The sequence below is a fragment of the Alosa sapidissima genome, chromosome 13 (genome assembly GCF_018492685.1).
Source record: "Alosa sapidissima isolate fAloSap1 chromosome 13, fAloSap1.pri, whole genome shotgun sequence".
Taxonomy (NCBI): domain Eukaryota; kingdom Metazoa; phylum Chordata; class Actinopteri; order Clupeiformes; family Clupeidae; genus Alosa; species Alosa sapidissima.
The window spans coordinates 23,132,015-23,148,600 of record NC_055969.1 but is presented as its reverse complement, the minus strand read 5'-3'; the positions used below and the strand labels follow the sequence as shown (position 1 = coordinate 23,148,600).

The window sequence follows — 16,586 nt, the reverse complement described above, 5'->3', positions numbered from 1 at the left end:
TGTTTTTATGTTGTATGTCTGGGGATGTTTGGTCCTCTCTATGTTACCTTGTTTTATTTTTGTTTTATTCCTCCACACACCACCAACATAATTACATTCACTTGCCTTTACCTATCACCTGCAAACACTGACACACACCACCAAATGCACACATTTTAAGGACCACAATGGAAATAAGCCCTGACTGATAATTGTACAAAGTTATTTTATTTATTTATTTATTTATATAAGAATCCAGATGAGCTCATGGAAGCAGGTATTTCCACAAGTGATGCAGTCTGAGGTGGACAAATTAAGTCAAAGTCAAAGTCTGAGGTGGACAAAGACCCCTCTCTTTAGTACATTGTGTGAGATGATGATGTGAGATGTTACATCAACCAGTCTAGTTCTTTCGGGTTGATTGTGATGACTTCTTTGTAGTAGGAACTTCTTAGGGGCGTTTTCCTCATCACTCTATTGGCTCAGGCCAAGGTTTGAGGTGCAGCAGAATCCAGCATTGCTGGCCAGGCCTTCAGGTCCCTTCATGGTCGACTGGCCAGGTTGGGATGGTTGGGGGTTGTCCAGACACAGCTTTTTCAAAACCTGTTCACATTTTGCACAAGGTTTTACCAATAGGATTATAACCACTCAGTAGCCTAACTAGCCTAACTCAGGAATGCAACGTGACATACTGATTTTAGTAGTTAAACATCCCTAGAGTGAAATAGATGCAGCTCTGGGAAATTCCACTGTATCTGTCCGCGAATCGGATTGGCCAGCGTCATGGCTGCGAAATACACGGCCATTGGAGTTTGCAGCTGTTTATCATGCCGCATCCCCTCTTTCGACCCTCAGTGCCCGATCACAGCGCACAGAGACGGGCCGACCAATGTCGTCCATTAAGGGTACCGCAATTTTTTAATTTTTGTATGGATATCGGCCACAAACTCATCGATCCATATTACTGAATGTTTCCTCTGTGTCGTCTATGAAGTTTCACCGACCAACGTGAATGGATTATATATACTGCGAAAACTCTATTACTCTCGTGCCGTCTCCGCTGAAGAAATTTGACCCTCTGCTTCGGGAGGAGTGTATTCTAGCTAAGCTCAGCTCCATTTTTTTACAGCCGTCATCCGATCTGTCAACGAATCAAATGGTCGCCGTCTAACAGTGGAAAGTTTTGTGGAAAGGATACCTTATATTTTAAAAGGTAGGTGTCTGACAATACACGTAAACATTCAAGGACATCTTAGATGGCTCTTGTCTAACACAAGTCACTCGACATTTGTTGTGTGACGAAAGGTAACCCAGCGTATTTAATGTTAGCTGGTAGCTTCTAGCCTAAGGTTAGCATACCCGGCTGTACACCGAAAGGAACACGGTGATCCGATTCGCCATTTGCGTTTTTTTCCGACCCGATAGATGTAAACGGTTCTTAATTAATTCGTTTTATGGATTGTTTTCTCACTTAGTTGATTACTGGATATATTTAGCTGTTTTAATGCTGAGTCGCCATGGTTTAGCCGACATGCTAAAGTGTTAGCTTCAGCACGCAAGCAGGGGCCTAACGTTACTGCAGCATAACATATGGTTGTTGTAGGGATTGGCCTGTGCGTGAGCAACTTGCAGTGTATGTAACGTTAGTTGCCCACTGTGTTTATGTGCTAAGTTAATACAGCTAATGTCTGCTAAGTTATGTGCTAAGTTAATACAGCTAATGTTTTATGTTACCGCAGGGATGGTGTCATAAGAAAGAGTACAAGGCAGTGCGGACCGAAAAAGCATGTTAATGCATTCAGCGACATTTGAAGTTTGCCTTGAACCGCTAACTAGCCAGCCAGCGAACATGTGTGTGAGCGGTGTTATGCAACAAGTTCAGACGGTTATGCAAGTTGTCGAAGCCATAGCTTTTTGTGTATTATCAAGATAACTTCATGGTTTAACGTTATCTCTTTATTCACAGTCATCATGGCGACTTCAGGCTTTTGGCCTTGTACCATGTTTGTTTTCCCTACTTAGAATCACTGGCCTATTATGGGCACGTGAGTCAGCTTGAGGTTGCAGTAGCTGTATCTGACCACCTGTCAAGCGTAGCGCCGTTCATCGCCCTCTGTCAGGACGGTGTTGGTCAGGAGAAGTACCGAATGACACGAATGTCGTCTTTGCCCACACGCCTCGCATTGCTCGTTTGTCAATCCGTCTATGTTTTTTCAAAGAGAAGGCTTCAGTTGCAGTTGTGCTGGTGCCTGTCGTTCACACAGTTTTGTTTACATTATAGGGGACTTCAACCCGATCGCGACATGACCGTGTTTAGTTCCCAAGTGCTGCTTGCTGTAACGAGATCAAGGTGAGTGATTTAACACGTAAAGCCGTTGTTGTCAATAAACAGAGATTTAGTTGTTTTTTTTGGCCTTAGTATCAACTGAAGTGAATACAAACACTGCGGTTGGTTGACATACTGTACTTGTAGGCTTGGAATCTACATTACTTCAAATTACTACACAATCGGGTAGGCTGTCCTACCTCTTTTATAAGTATGCGTTTACTTAGTTTTTCTGTAGAAATGTAGTTCTTTGTGACTGTCCTTATGGTATAACCTAGTTATTCTGTTTTCTCACACATGGCACATGAGCAACACTCAGTGAGTTGTTTTGAAAGTAGGGCGCTGATCATATGTCCAAATGAGCGATGACTTACTCTGTGTGTGTGTGTCTGTGTCTGTGTGTGTGTGTGTGTGTGTGTGTGTGTGCGTGCACGCTGATCACAGGGGATCCTATTTGCTCTCGAAGCGGCATGGCTGTGCCTCTCTGCCCTCCACTGCCTGCATTCGCTACCACTCAGACTTCTCCAACCGCCCTGCCCTGGTCGCCCGGGGACTGCGGCCCGCCTACCCACGATGCACCGCCAGCTACGTGCGGAACGGCTGCATCCCGGCCCGACCGCTCCACAGTTCCTGCGCATGGCTGCAGGAGGTGAAGGAAACTGCAGCAGGGGCACAGCCCACCCCGGGCGAGCCCTCTCCGGCCGCCTCCCCACCTCCCGCTGCTACCGCTTCGGCCCCGCCACCCCCGGCCCCTAGCAAGCCCGCGGAGAGGGCCGTCGTGCGCAAGTCGATCGGCCAGAGGATAGTGGACGAGCTGAGGCATTACTACGACGGCTTTCGGCTGCTGGGCATCGACACGAAGATCGCTGGACGCATGGTGTGGAGGCTCCTGCACGGCCAGCTGCTGACACGGCGGGAGAGGAGACGGGTGAGTCTGTGCTTGTCCGTATCCTCAACTGCAGTCATGCTCAGCACACCTGGCCTTACGATGTAGCCTGCCACTGTGCAGACCTGCCATTATAGACCCTTTCAACAATAAAAACAAAAACAATGCTTGAACATTCTATTTGGTTACCAATCTACTTCCTCTGCATTAAGATAACATATGGAATGTTAAAACGGAAGCCTTGTGGGGCCAACTATGATGCTGATAATTAGGGATGCACGATATATCGGCGGCCGATATATTATTGGCCGGTAAGTGAAAAAATTAAAATATTATTATCGGTCCGATAACAGAATTCTGGCCGATATTTTAATAGTAAAGTCCTACTTTAGGCCTACGTAAGGTCTGTCTGGCTACACTGAGCTACTTGAGCTTGGTTGGCTATACTTTTTCCTCAATATAATGTCAGCGGTGTGAATGTATTTCACCACTCAAACAAAATCTGTGGATATGCGTTCATTTGGGGATCTGTGCATCTCAAAATTGTCTCGTGAATGATCCGCCATTTAACCTTACCAGAGCGGAGCTCAGCCCTATCTAGAGCCGTCTTGTGCTGGTGTGTTTGCACTTTATCGCGCTGATCGGGGAAACAAATAAGCAAACTCGTTAGTGGGACGAGTACATAAGTTGGCCTAGTTCTAAGTTGTGTTTTAATATTATATTTGCATTACGTTAGCTTGGGTTGTGTATTACTACCTAGAAATATGCTAACCATTCCTGCTTCAGTTCCAGACAGGTCATCATAATAAGTTATTAAAACCTTTGGGGCTAACCCCTTTCATTTCTGCTGCAGCAGGTTGTGCGCAACAGAGCAGACGGACATAAGATACAGTCTGAGGAGTTGCAGCTTTATTCAGTTGAAACTAAACATCAGTTTCCCTCACAAACTCTGATTTGGTCACTATACTGTAGCTTATTTCCAGCTGAGCCGTTTATGAGCGTTTAGTCCTAAATTAAAACGATTCATACTCTCTAGCCACTCACTCGCAATTCACTGACGTCAGGTTCACTTAAAGGAGCCACACATACTGTAGGGCTAGGCTACTGTTATGTTGTTGACTGCCGCACTATTGAGGACTATTATGAGTTCTATCCATCATTTGGTGGTAGGTAAAATTGCGCTTATTAAATGCTTTCCCCAAATCACTTTTCACAATTTGTTTTCAAGAGTAATATTATCGGTTATCGTGTCTGTATGTATCGGCCACAACAAACCAATAAATATCGGGTATCGTTATCGGCCCTAAAATTCCATATCGGTGCATCTCTACTGATAATGGAACTCTCTTGAAAGGGTCAATAGTGCAGTCTATTACTCAGAAGACTGCTGTTACACTGTAGTCTCTCCCTAAGGAGGCCTGCTGTTCCTACCTTTTTATTAGTTCAGTTAGACCAGGGAGACGGGAACAATAAAAAAAATAACACTTTTTATAACCAGAAGGGAGAGGAGACTGGTGAGTCTAGGCTTGCCTTTGCGTTGCCGTCATACACTGCTGACTTGGTATTTCACTGTAGTCCGTCACTATGGAGACCTGGGATTATGGTCTGTCATTCAGATGATTTGCAGATACACTGTAGTTAAACCACATTCTACAGTCCTAGTCATTTGTGACCCAAGAACTCAGATCAGCTTGCTCCATGATTATGCAAAATAAGGGTGATGACACAACCATCAATATGTTTGCCTGTGGATGCACCCGGCACTGTTAGCTAACTGCACATGTGCCATTTGGATGCAGGTGTATGGCATTGTTGGGGGTGTAGGCCTGTAGGTGTGTGCGTGCGGTGAAAGACTCTTGTCCTTTAGCCTCCCCCGCATGCTTTCCAGGTCTCCTGCTGGGCATGTGTGGTCGTAAAGCACTTACTTAAAAGAGGCAGCACAGGCAGGGAAGCGCTTTGTCTCACGAAACGAACTACAACAAACACATTGTCCTTCTACCTTTATTATTCGAGTAGGGGGTGGGGTTCAGAAGCTCATTTGCATCAGGAAAGAGATGACTTTGGATCTTTGGAGGCCCAGGAGAGAACGACCCTGGGGAGTGGGACTAGGTGACAAAATGAGTTGTTTGACTGTTGCCATGGAGATGTGTGCATACTGCATAATAACACATAACAATGGCAGATACTTAATAATAATGCAGTTAATCACAGGCCTGCTTTTGATAGAGTAGTGTGGGCTGGAAGAAAAAAAAATCAATAACACACAGTGAGCAAGAGACAGGAGGGGGCAGAGTGCAAAGTACAGCCAGTTGTAATATTGACGTAAGGCTCATGTAAAGGTAGATTAAAACTCAGGGTATGATATATTAGCCTGGTCTTACAATACTCAAGTACATTTCATAATGTACAGAGAGTCTGGCCACTTTCCATTGCCAAGCTTTAACTTCCTTGAAGGCGAGTACTCTGTTGAAGTTTAGAACTATTGGCTCTGCCCAGAGCCACTCTGGATCTGCCATAACCAATCGCTAACGTTTGGTCGTGACGTATGTCATGCTCAAACTAGCGCACGACCTCTCGTCATCGTTCTCAGCCACCCCCTTTTTTTCGCTGATTGGACAGGTAAAATTTGGCCTGAGAAAACCCGCGAATATTTTCTGAAATCCCAGACGACGTACTGAAGGGAAATTAAAATTGAGCTTAAGTACGTAGGAGGGCGGAGCCAGGCTAATGATCTATGGCTAAACCATTTCACACACATTCTTTGTCTGTTGTCTGTGGGAAGTGTGTGTTTCCCCACCCTCTCGTGTTTGTATCTGGGTGTATTAAAGTGTGTGTGTGTGTGTGTGTGTGTGTTATCTCCGCAGCTCATGAGGACGTGTGCAGACCTGTTCCGTCTGGTTCCCTTCATGGTGTTCATCATTGTGCCCTTCATGGAGTTCCTCCTGCCTGTCTTCCTCAAGCTCTTCCCCGAGATGCTGCCCTCCACCTTCGAGACGGAGACCAACAAGGCAAGTCTAAATCTGGCGCCTCGTGGCCAATTCGCCACTGAACCCTGCTGTGAAACTCAAGATGCAGCACTGCCCTACTTAACTGTCTGTAAACGTGAGGGTAGGAGCCCTAGCCTATGTTACCAGTGTGAGGGTAGGAGCCCTAGCCTATGTTACCAGTGTGAGGGTAGGAGACCTAGCCTAGGTCGCCAGTGTGAGGGTAGGAGACCTAGCCTAGGTCGCCAGTGTGAGGGTAGGAGCCCTAGCCTAGGTCGCCACAGCAAGCTGTTGCTGTTTGTTTAAATAACAGCGTCTGAATCACACAGATGTGTAATGCAGAGTATGTGACTCACATGGATTGAATGCCTCCATCCCCTTGTGTTTATTGTCTAGCAGTATCATGAGCATGAGTGCTGCTGCTGTGTTGCTGTTGTTTTTTTTTGTTTTTTTTCATGTTTACGGTTTGTTGTTTGCAGGAGGAGAAGCAGAAGAAGGGTCTGGCTGCGAAGCTGGAGCTGGCTAAGTTCCTGCAAGAGACGATCGCTGAGATGGCCCGCCGCAACAAGGCCGCCGTCAGTGGAGATGAGGCCCAGAAGTTCTCCACCTACGTGCAACAGGTGAGCACACGTCCGGGGAAAACTAAGTGGGTTCTATGTGTTGTGGTTGCACTGAGGTTCTCCCCTTCACTGTAAAGTGTTTTAAGTGCTTGGAAAATGCTGTTTAAATGTGTATTATTATTTATTTATTGTTTTTGTTATTATAGAAATTATTATAGCGACGGCCATCATCAGTGCTTCTGTGCAGAGAGTTTGTGGAATGACCTAGATCGGTATTGCATAAGCCTTACAGATTTTTGCAGAATCCTTCGTTATTGTTGAAACCGTGAGCCAAAAGAGCTCAGAGATTACCGAGTCAGGAGTGCGAGGGGGTAAACGGGTGGAGGAGGAATGTGTACACTGTGACCCTATGCAGAGTTTTTCACTTCCATCATCCAGTGTTGCCCCAGACTAATGTGATGGGGGTCACCCTAATCCCCTCTCTGCTGTTACAGTACATTTCAACTGGCCCAGGACTATTGGGTGCACCACACCGATTCTTTCCCACCCTAACACCTCTGTCTCCAATTAACTCTTCTGACGCAAGCCACCTTGAAGAGTAGGATGTCAAACACCAGAGTCTCTCTCTCAGGGCCATTTGTAGGAATGTTAATAATCTAGGTAATCATAGGGGGACTTAAAAGGAGAAATTCTGTGTTTTTTTTTTTTTTTTACATAGGTCACCGAGTACTGTCGGTACGAAAAAAAAACAGAAAAACAATCTGTTTTACTATGTGGAATGTCTGACCTTTGAGTTGTGTTTGCAAACCTCAGGGCAAGTGGAGAGTGTTTTTGTTTTGCTTTTTTTAGTCCAAACCTGCTGCCGTGTATTGCCGGGGCAGGCAGTATCCACGCCAAGCTGTCTCTGTGTCTGTGTGACCTTTCACCCCTGACCTCTGACCTGTGCTCCCCCCTCAGGTCCGGCACACGGGCGAGCAGCCCACCACTAAGGACATAGTGAAGTTTTCCAAGCTGTTTGAGGACGAGCTGACGCTGGAGCACCTAGAGCGCCCCCAGCTGGTGGCTCTGTGTAAGCTGCTGGAGCTGCAGCCCATCGGCACCAACAACTTGCTGCGTTTCCAGCTGCTCATGCAGCTGCGCAACATCAAGTCTGATGACGAGGTGAGAGAGACAGAGGGTGTGAGAGAGATGGACAGATGGGAGGATAAGGGAGAGATGGAGGATAGGAGGATGGGGAGGGAGAGATGGGGAGAGAAAGAGAGAGATGGAGGGATGGGAGAATAAGGGAGAGACAGAGGGATAGAAGGAGGGAGAGATGAAGAAAGAAAGAGAGATGGAGGGATGGGAGGATAAAGGAGAGATGGATGGAGAGAGGGGGAGACTACTTAGAGTGACCAAAAATGGGACTTTGAAGAGAGATGGATGGAAAGAAAGAGAGGATGATTGAGAAAGGGACCATGAAGAGTGAGTGAACAGAAAGTAGAGCACATGATGAGAGGCAGGATGACTGAGGAGGGATAGACATGAACTGAGAGTAAACAACAACATGAAAGGAAAACAACCTAGACACAAGGGCTGACCAAAGTAAACAAGGTTAGAGAGAGGGAGAGAGAAAAGGGTTAAGAGATCTATGATGAAACAAACTCTTGTAAAAGCCCATACAAGTCTGGCAGCTTATTTGCTTATTTAAGCGGCTAGTCACAAGGCTTACTGAAACCGGTCACATGACTGGAGCAGACTCCTTCCGCGTGTTTATTTTCCTTGTCTTTTCTTCCCTCTTTTTTTTCTTTTTTTTCTACTGTGTTCGTTACCTGAGGCAAAACTTCTTGAGCGCATGTGTAAACATAGCCCCTCCCCTCACTCGATCTCAGACGTGCAAGTTATGTGCTCTTCAAAAGTGCACACATTGTTCTTGTTGCATAATCCTGTCTGTACGTGTGTGTGTGTGTGTGTAGATGATTGCTACTGAGGGTGTGACTGGCATGACGGTTGCAGAGCTTCAGGCGGCCTGTAGGAGTCGAGGAATGAGATCACTGGGGTTGACAACCGATCAGCTCCAAAAGCAGCTGCAGCAGGTACACACTCACACTCACTCTCGTGCATATCCATAAATACATGTTCTCAAATTCCCATATGCTACATACACATTCTTCTGAATGCGTATGTATGTCTATACATATACTCTTAACACAGACACACACACACGCTTGGTCTTAGGCACTTGCTTGACACAGCTGGGGGGAAATCCTGGCGTGCTTTACTGTACAGTACTCTGTGCCCTGTCCTCAGTACAGCTGGAACTCATCCATACGCCGCTTGTCCACTCAGAATCTAGCTCTTTTTGGATGTCTGATGCTTACCAGGGTTGTGCACAATTAGAATTGCAATTCTGCTTCGTGTTTGCTACCATAATTGAAATGCAAGTGAAAATCAAGAATTGAATTGGAATTTAAGAGCCAGTTTCAATTCAATTCTGGAATTTTGCACAAGCCTGATGCGTACTTGCTCTTTTTCATAGCTGACCAAAAGGGAGATGATTTGAACCCCCCGCCCCCCAAATCCTATTTATTCACCAGTGTTGTAGCAATTTGAATTACATAAATATGCCAGTTAGATTTGAAACCTTTTCAGATCTACAGTGGGAATGGAAACTGTCCAGTTTCAGACAGATACTGTTCTGACCTTTGACTTTTGTGTGTTTGTGTCAGTGGGTGGACCTGCACCTGAAGGAAAACGTGCCGCCTTCCCTGCTGCTGCTGTCTCGCGCCATGTACCTGACGGACCTCACGCCCAAGCCCCCCGTCATCCCGCCCGTGCCCAAGCTGGAGGTAAGCCGCGCACCGCACCGGAAAATTATGCGCCACGTCGTGTCCACTTCCTGTCTCACCTGGCCATCTCACCTCCTGCCACCGTTTCCCCCTTTACCTCTGTGTGTCTCACCTGGCCTCAACCTTACCTGTGCCGTGGTCACTCCTGACTCTTCCTGTTTTGTATTTGATTTGATTTATTTTGGATTTGACAGACAACATAATCCAAAGGATTACATGTTAAAGTGCAAACCCTTATTTCCAACATGGTCCTTGGTGTTAGGACAATTAACAAATGACATAAGACCTATTGCAGGACAAAGACAATAATATTTCATACTTTATACAAAACACCCAGGGTTGAGGAGCATTCTAAAATCAGAGAATCCCCGATCACATAAAATAATCCATCTACTCTAATTAAAAAGATCTGTTACTCTATTCCATTTGTTCCATATTTTTATTTATTTTTTATTATGTTTTTCTTTCCAGTCTTCTCTTTGTCCTTTTCTTTCTGCTTGTGTGTTCTCTTTCCCTCGCACATTCTCAGTGAAAAAAAATCCACAGTCTTTTTTTCTGGATGTTTCTGTTTTCATTGGTACCCATCTCACTCTCCTACTTATCCTTTAGTTACTCACCTGTCCCTCGTCCTTACCGGTGTCCAGCTACCCTCTCCTGCCTCTTTAAAGCTGTCCTCTGTGACCTCCCAGCAAAGTTCACTGGCTCTGCTGTGTGTGGGTGTGGCTGTGTGTGTGGTCGGTCACCTGGAGCCTTAGACACGCGATCAGGGTTCTCGTGTCCTGTTTGGAGTCTTGCCCAATGCACCAAAAACACAGTCAGTCAGTCATGTATACTGTAACCACTATCAGTGTGAACACAGAATGCCAAAGGTAGATTTTTAAGCAATAAGCCCCGAGAGGCCGTTCTATATCGTGAATATAGCACAGCTGAGGGGTGTTGTTAGGCACGAACCGAGCGAAGCGAAGCTGAGTGGCGTTAAACAAAACTCAGCTGTGCTATATTATTGCTTTTATAAAACGCCTACACATATAGGACATTAAAAATTGATTAGAAGTCCATGCAGGTGTGTTCTTGGGGGGGAGGTTTTAATTAAATGTAGGTGTACTATTTAGGAAGCCTAAACGCATGCATGTGCTGGATGTAAAAGGAGGATTGTTAGACTTGTGGCATTCTTGCTGCTTACGGGCTTCTCTGCTAATGGAGTTCCCTGAGAGGCTTCAGTATGAGATAGATGAGGTCTGTGCAGTTCTGTCACCATTTTGGATATTATATTATTATTATACAATTGTTATTATATATTATAATTTAGGCTTTTTCAATTTTTTCATTTGAAGCTATTGTTATGTAACTAATAATAACTATATAACTAATGTTGTGTTCATATACTGTATGTGGCTTTGGGCAAATGCATCCGTGGACATAATACTGAAACTGTAACCATAAGTATGTTTGGATCTGGCCAATCGGACCGTTAGCCTACAGCACCTGCAGTTTGTTAGCCTAGCTCAGCATTTTCCTACATTCACAAAGAAAGAGGCGAGCCCAACCCCAGCCCCTACCCCAGCGACAGCGACTTCTGCGTCATGACGCAACGTGATCTTTGATCCCTGTCAGGGCGGCTTTATCACTGCAGCCTGGGCACTTCTAGTCCCTGCGCATCCCAGCTCAGCCCATTCAGACCCAAAGTGATCAGCTATCTCTGTGTGTGGTTAAATATCACCCCATGTGTGTGTGTGTCTGTCTGTTATGTAAAACTTATGTCGCTGTTTGTGTGTTGCAGAAGGCCACCCCTCCTCCGTCAGAGACGGAAGCTTCAGCTAAAGGGAAGCCACTGTCTGCCTCCCTGGAGGAACTGGTGGACAAGGCCCCCATCATCATTGCCGGCAAGGTGAGAGTCGCTGCACCTGTCTCCCAGGCAGAGGGAGTCTTGGTGACCGAGACCTGTAGCTGAACAGTGGTAGTGTTGGTGACCCAGACCTGTATCTGAACAGTGGTAGTGTTGGTGACCCAGACCTGTAGCTGAACAGTGGTAGTGTTGGTGATAGATAGAAACCTGTAGCAGAACAGTGATAGTGTTGGTGATCGATAGAAACCTGTAGCTGAAGCAGTGGTAGTGTACACCATAGTGTTACTACTTGGCTCGTAAATGAGTCATTTCACAAATGTGTCAGTGTGACTGGTCTTTACACGTCACATGATTGTTGTTCGTGACATGACTTTGCTCCTGACCTCATCTCTGTGGCTTCATTAAGTTAATCATCTCAGCAGACACCAGGGTGTCCACTTACATAAAACTGCTCCAGGTCTCTCTTGTGCGTGATACTTGAGTTTTGCCTTGCCGAGGGCGCCTATCACATGTGTCTGTTTTCACTAAAGCAGCTCGGGCTTTTACTACAAAGCACCCAAATGCTGCTCATGAGAAGCAAAGGGAATGGAAGGTTTCAGTCACACTTTCTCTCTCATGGGTGCACAAACACGCCTGTATGACATGCTCAGTGGCTTGGATCTGATCAGTTTACATTAGTTTAGTTTAAAGAAACTAACTAGTTTAGTTAGTAACTAGTTTAGTTTAAGGAAAGAGGAAATCACTGATTGATTTTTTGTTTTTGTTTTGATTTGAAGGTTTTGTAGATGTGTTTCTGCTCTTTCTGTCTGCTCCTGTGGAGAATTAAGTCATCATTCCCCACCCAGAGGCTCCATAATGATATGACTAGCATTTTCAGTTAGCACTGCTCCCTGTGTTTACTAGCATCTGCTGCTTTTAACACGGCCCAGTGACCACTGTAAAGACTAGCATTTTCAGCTAGCACAGCTCCCTATGAAGTCTAGCTTTTAGCACTGACCACTGGTAAGAGTAGTATCTGATACTTTTAGCATTGATTACTGTTACAGCGTCTACCGCTGTTAGCACTGATCACTGATCAAGGCTAGGCTTGTATTTTCTATTAACACTAATCAATGTGAAGGCTAATAATTTCTTTTAGCACTGACCACCGTGAAGGCTAGTATTTTCTAGTACCACTGTGAAAGTTTGTATTGTTTTGTCATCACTGGTCACTATGAAAGCTAGTATTTACTTTTAGCACTGACTGACCACTGTGAAAATGAGCATGAGCATTCTATTAGCATTGCTTCATTAGAGCACTGAATAGAAATGAATCCGCCTGTTCTGGGCTCAATCTTACATGTATTTTGCACGAGTAACAATGTGGTGGTTTGGACTTAACTCGGTAGCCAACCACACTCCGAACCCAAATCGACCGAAATCCAACATGTCTGCCTCCACTGCCACTTGCATTTCTGTGCGTCTCTGTGCGAGTCTGCCGGTGTGAGCAGCAGAACTGACCGGAAGGGTCTGGTCTTTTTTAGGCGGAGGAGATGCTGGAGAAATCCAGGGTGCTGGACATGCCGTCTCCCGAGGCTCAGTTAATACATGTAAGTGTGTCCCGTCCATGTGGATTCCATTTCCCTCTTTCTTCCTCTCTTCCTCTCTTCCTCTTGCCTGAACAAACAGAAATCATAATTCAAAAAAAAAAAAAGATAAACAGAAATAAGCAGGCCGTTACAGGGCCAAACTGTTATGGTCAGAAACGGAAAAAAGAAGGGCTAGCAGTGATGGGTTATGTAACTGCCCTTATGTTTAGCCTTTTGCCCCGTACCAGCCGGGGTATATAATAAGATTAGCGTGCTTCTACTGCCCCAGATCATGCCCCCCCATCGCTCCTCTTAATCCAATTACTGCTTCTTATGATGTTCAAATATGCGGACACTGTTCTGTTACCCTGTGTTACCCTGGGTTATGCTGTCCTGCTGGGGGGAGCCAGAGAAAAGGGTGGAATGGTGAAAATGCACCCCTGCTGGTGCTTAGAGGGAGGGGTAGATTCTCGTAGGGCTAGGATGACCTTTGTGTTGACCCCATGTGTTCTGTCCAATCAGGCGAAAGGAGCAGAGATGGTCCAGAAGTCCAAGATGAGCGCCAATGGGATGTGAGGAGAGACTCTCCACCCCTGATACCCCCTACCCCTCCAAAACTTGACGACAACAGTGCACACCCCCACCCCCTCGCCTTCACACTCAGAACTCAAACCTCTACCTAACTCTACGCCTGACCTCTGACCTTTGTGACTCTTGTGAGAGGAGACAGGGGTGCTCGTCTTCATCCTCGGCAACAGGGGAACACATGCGGCCAGGGCGGCAGAACACGTCATAAACTCTGTTACGGGGGCAGGGAGAAGGATGCCCTCCCTGTCACGCACACGCACACGCACACGCACACGCACACGCGCACACACACACACACACACACACACTCGCCCTACCCCCAGCTCCAGGTCTGGTCAAAAGAGACTAGAACTTGTTCTCATGTGTTCTAAAGGTCTTAACCCTCATCCCCACCCGCGTCCGACCTGTCTGTAGCTGACGGAGCGAGAGGAGATGCTCAGAGGTAACTGTCTCCTCCGAGACTCCAGAGCTCCCGGCTGGGTCGGGTCGGATTGGGCGGGGATGGTTAAACATGGTTTAAGAGACCTCCTCTGCACTCCTGCAAGCTAGGAGGGGGCGCTTCTTCCCACCAAAGCCACCCCCCCCCCCAGCCACCTCTTGTGATGTTTACAGAATGGCTCTTTCTGTAGAACCTCTGTTAATCTCCGACACTCATCACACCTCATCTCGCCTCCAGATAATCAGGATTCAGCAAGTTGCCTCCTGCTGCCCAGAACCCATTCTCTCATTTGGCAAAGTCCTGCCATGTACATTTGTAAATATAACTGTAAAACTATCGGCACAATATAAAGTGCCATCGACCTGTACAGCCGGCTGTGTGCCATATCTTTATGCTCCTAAGCTTGGGGAAGGCAACGCTACTGGTTATAATATTAAGATATTAAGAGCCGGCTGCCGTTCTCGTCTTGGCTTGCAGGTGGATTGTAAATTGTAAGTGTGCGGGTTTTTTTGTTTTCGTTTTGTTTTTATTTTATTTTATTTTATTTTATTTTATTTTATTTTGTTGTTTTGATTTCCTGCAGCAGGGGAAGTTGAATTTGGAGTTTGCTCCTTGAGGAGAATTAGATTGTCTGTGCTCTGCGGCCTCTCTGAAGCTACAGCGTGGGCAGAATCTGCCATTTAAGGCACAGAAAGAAAAAAAAAAAAGCTTTTTTTTTTTTTGAGGAGTGTATTTAATGTGTGCAAGATCATTGTAAAGATGTTGATTTCCCCCCCTATTCTTTATTTTGTTCTTTTGCAATTCAGATTCAGAAAATAATTTAATTTGGTTGAAATTGGAGGTAAACAAAAAAGAGGATAGCTGTCCCTTGCAAAATGTATTTATTTCACTAAAGTCTAAAATTGGTTTACAAATTTCATAAAATGTACAAGTTTTAAAATGACGTACGACTACTCTCTTGCAGATAATGCGTGTAAATATCTGAGATGTAATCATGATGTTACCTTATTTGTATGTAGATTTGGTCCTCACCTTGCACTACAAAGAACCACTAAAATATGATTCTAATTATTGAAAGATGAGAATGATCTGTTATCAAGGTTATTTTTGTAACTTCCTCTGCCCCCCATAAACATGATAAACAGTAACGTCCTGCATCAGAACTGATGACAATGGGGCTTTAAACGCCCCCAAAACCACCACCTCCTTTAGGTGAATTTACTAACTTGCGCTGTTCACCTCTCAATCAGTGCACTGTCCGGAGGAGCTTGCCGTGTTACACGTGATTCCCAATTCTGGGATTCACCTGTTCGATTGTCCCTCAATGTTATTTTTGTTATTCTTTGTTTTTTTTTCTCGGAGGCAGTTTAGCCAAAAACAAAGTGGTCAACAGAAGGTGCTTAATGTGTACAACTCTTACCTCTGTTCTGAGCACAGAGAAGCATTACATAGACATGGTGAGGTGGTCTTGGTCTATAGACCACCATCTTCATCAATGCCATCGCACTTCACAAAAAATCGCTTTCATTCAGTCAGTTCAATCAGAACTGCACAGTGGAGTGATCACCTGTGTTAACGGGACTGTTCCTGTGTGGTAAACCTTCTTGTGATCCTTTTCTGATCTGATTGAATGACCGATGTGACATTCTTTCTTTATTCCTTTTTTTTGGTAACTTTATAATTCTGGGGGTAAACAAAAGAACAGGTAGAAGATCTTGCTCTGTGGATGTGGTCTGGATTTCCCTCTCTAAAGCAACTGTTTTGACGGCCTTGCGTTGTCAGTGAAACCGCCGTATGTTGTCAGATAAGACTGAAACAAAGGTCTCTTCTCTCTCTGCAGAAAGCCCTTTCCCACCACTGTGCTTTCTCATTGACATGTGTTCTAAGGAGAATTGATTGGCTGGGTTTTGAAATGTCTTCATGGTTAGCAAGCAGGGAGGGGAGGGGTGTGCTGTGAACTGGTCATGTTGGTGTGAGGCAACTCTCTCCCAGAAGTTCTGCACCCAAAATGAGCTGAGTTTCGTAAACTAAGCTGGGAGAGTCTGCACCAATCACATGCGCCCCATGACTTGCAGCCCACCTCATCCCTCCTCAAGATGACCTGTCATTGGCCCTGAGCTTTGTCACTCACACCCATAAGAGGACATTGGTAACGCTGCATGTGAGGGATTTTCATGCCATGTAAAACGGAAAACAAAACGAATCAAATGAAAATGATTTAAGATGTAGGTGAACACCAATCTGTACGCGTCCCAGATCAGTGTAAAGCTGTTTACTCAAATAAAGCCTCCATGTCTGCACCTTGGCGTGGCCAGAAGCGCTGCAGAAAGAGACTTTGGACAGAAAATACAATGATGGCATTAAACGGTGAAAACAAACTATGGAGTGAGTGTGTGTGTGTTCTTACACGTTAAGTGGATATGAAATAAGCATTTGAGGTCAGGATGTACTGTACACATGATGCATTTAATCGCAAGAATAATTCTCCTGGTTTTCCACAAATACACACACAAAACAAATATACAAATAATGATTTTGCGGGAGAAAAGTAGTTCAGAATGGGCAAACACTTCATAGGCTAT

At 45.4% G+C, this 16,586-nt stretch overlaps 1 protein-coding gene across 2 annotated transcripts; it reads left to right on the top strand.

Annotated features, from left to right (window-relative positions):
• Window positions 1-824: 824 nt before the first annotated feature.
• letm2 (leucine zipper-EF-hand containing transmembrane protein 2) lies at window positions 825-16,382 on the top strand. Of its 2 annotated transcripts, XM_042058889.1 has the most exons (11): window positions 825-1,192; window positions 2,261-2,329; window positions 2,750-3,233; window positions 6,056-6,199; window positions 6,655-6,795; window positions 7,693-7,896; window positions 8,691-8,810; window positions 9,444-9,563; window positions 11,344-11,451; window positions 12,933-12,998; window positions 13,500-16,382. In XM_042058889.1, the coding sequence occupies exons 2-11, from the start codon at window positions 2,283-2,285 to the stop codon at window positions 13,551-13,553; spliced, it is 1,488 nt and encodes a 495-aa protein (XP_041914823.1). In that variant the 5' UTR covers window positions 825-1,192; window positions 2,261-2,282; the 3' UTR covers window positions 13,554-16,382. The 2 variants fall into 2 exon arrangements, with proteins under 2 accessions (XP_041914823.1, XP_041914824.1); XM_042058890.1 differs by lacking the exon at window positions 12,933-12,998.
• The last annotated feature ends 204 nt before the right edge of the window (window positions 16,383-16,586 follow it).

Excerpts from the sequence above, each read along its gene's own strand:
- letm2 (XM_042058889.1), top strand. The coding sequence starts at position 2,283 with ATGACCGTGTTTAGTTCCCAAGTGCTGCTTGCTGTAACGAGATCAAG. Across the intron at positions 3,234-6,055 it reads CACGGCGGGAGAGGAGACGG|CTCATGAGGACGTGTGCAGA; the intron begins GTGAGTCTGTGC and ends TTATCTCCGCAG. Across the intron at positions 6,796-7,692 it reads TCTCCACCTACGTGCAACAG|GTCCGGCACACGGGCGAGCA; the intron begins GTGAGCACACGT and ends CTCCCCCCTCAG.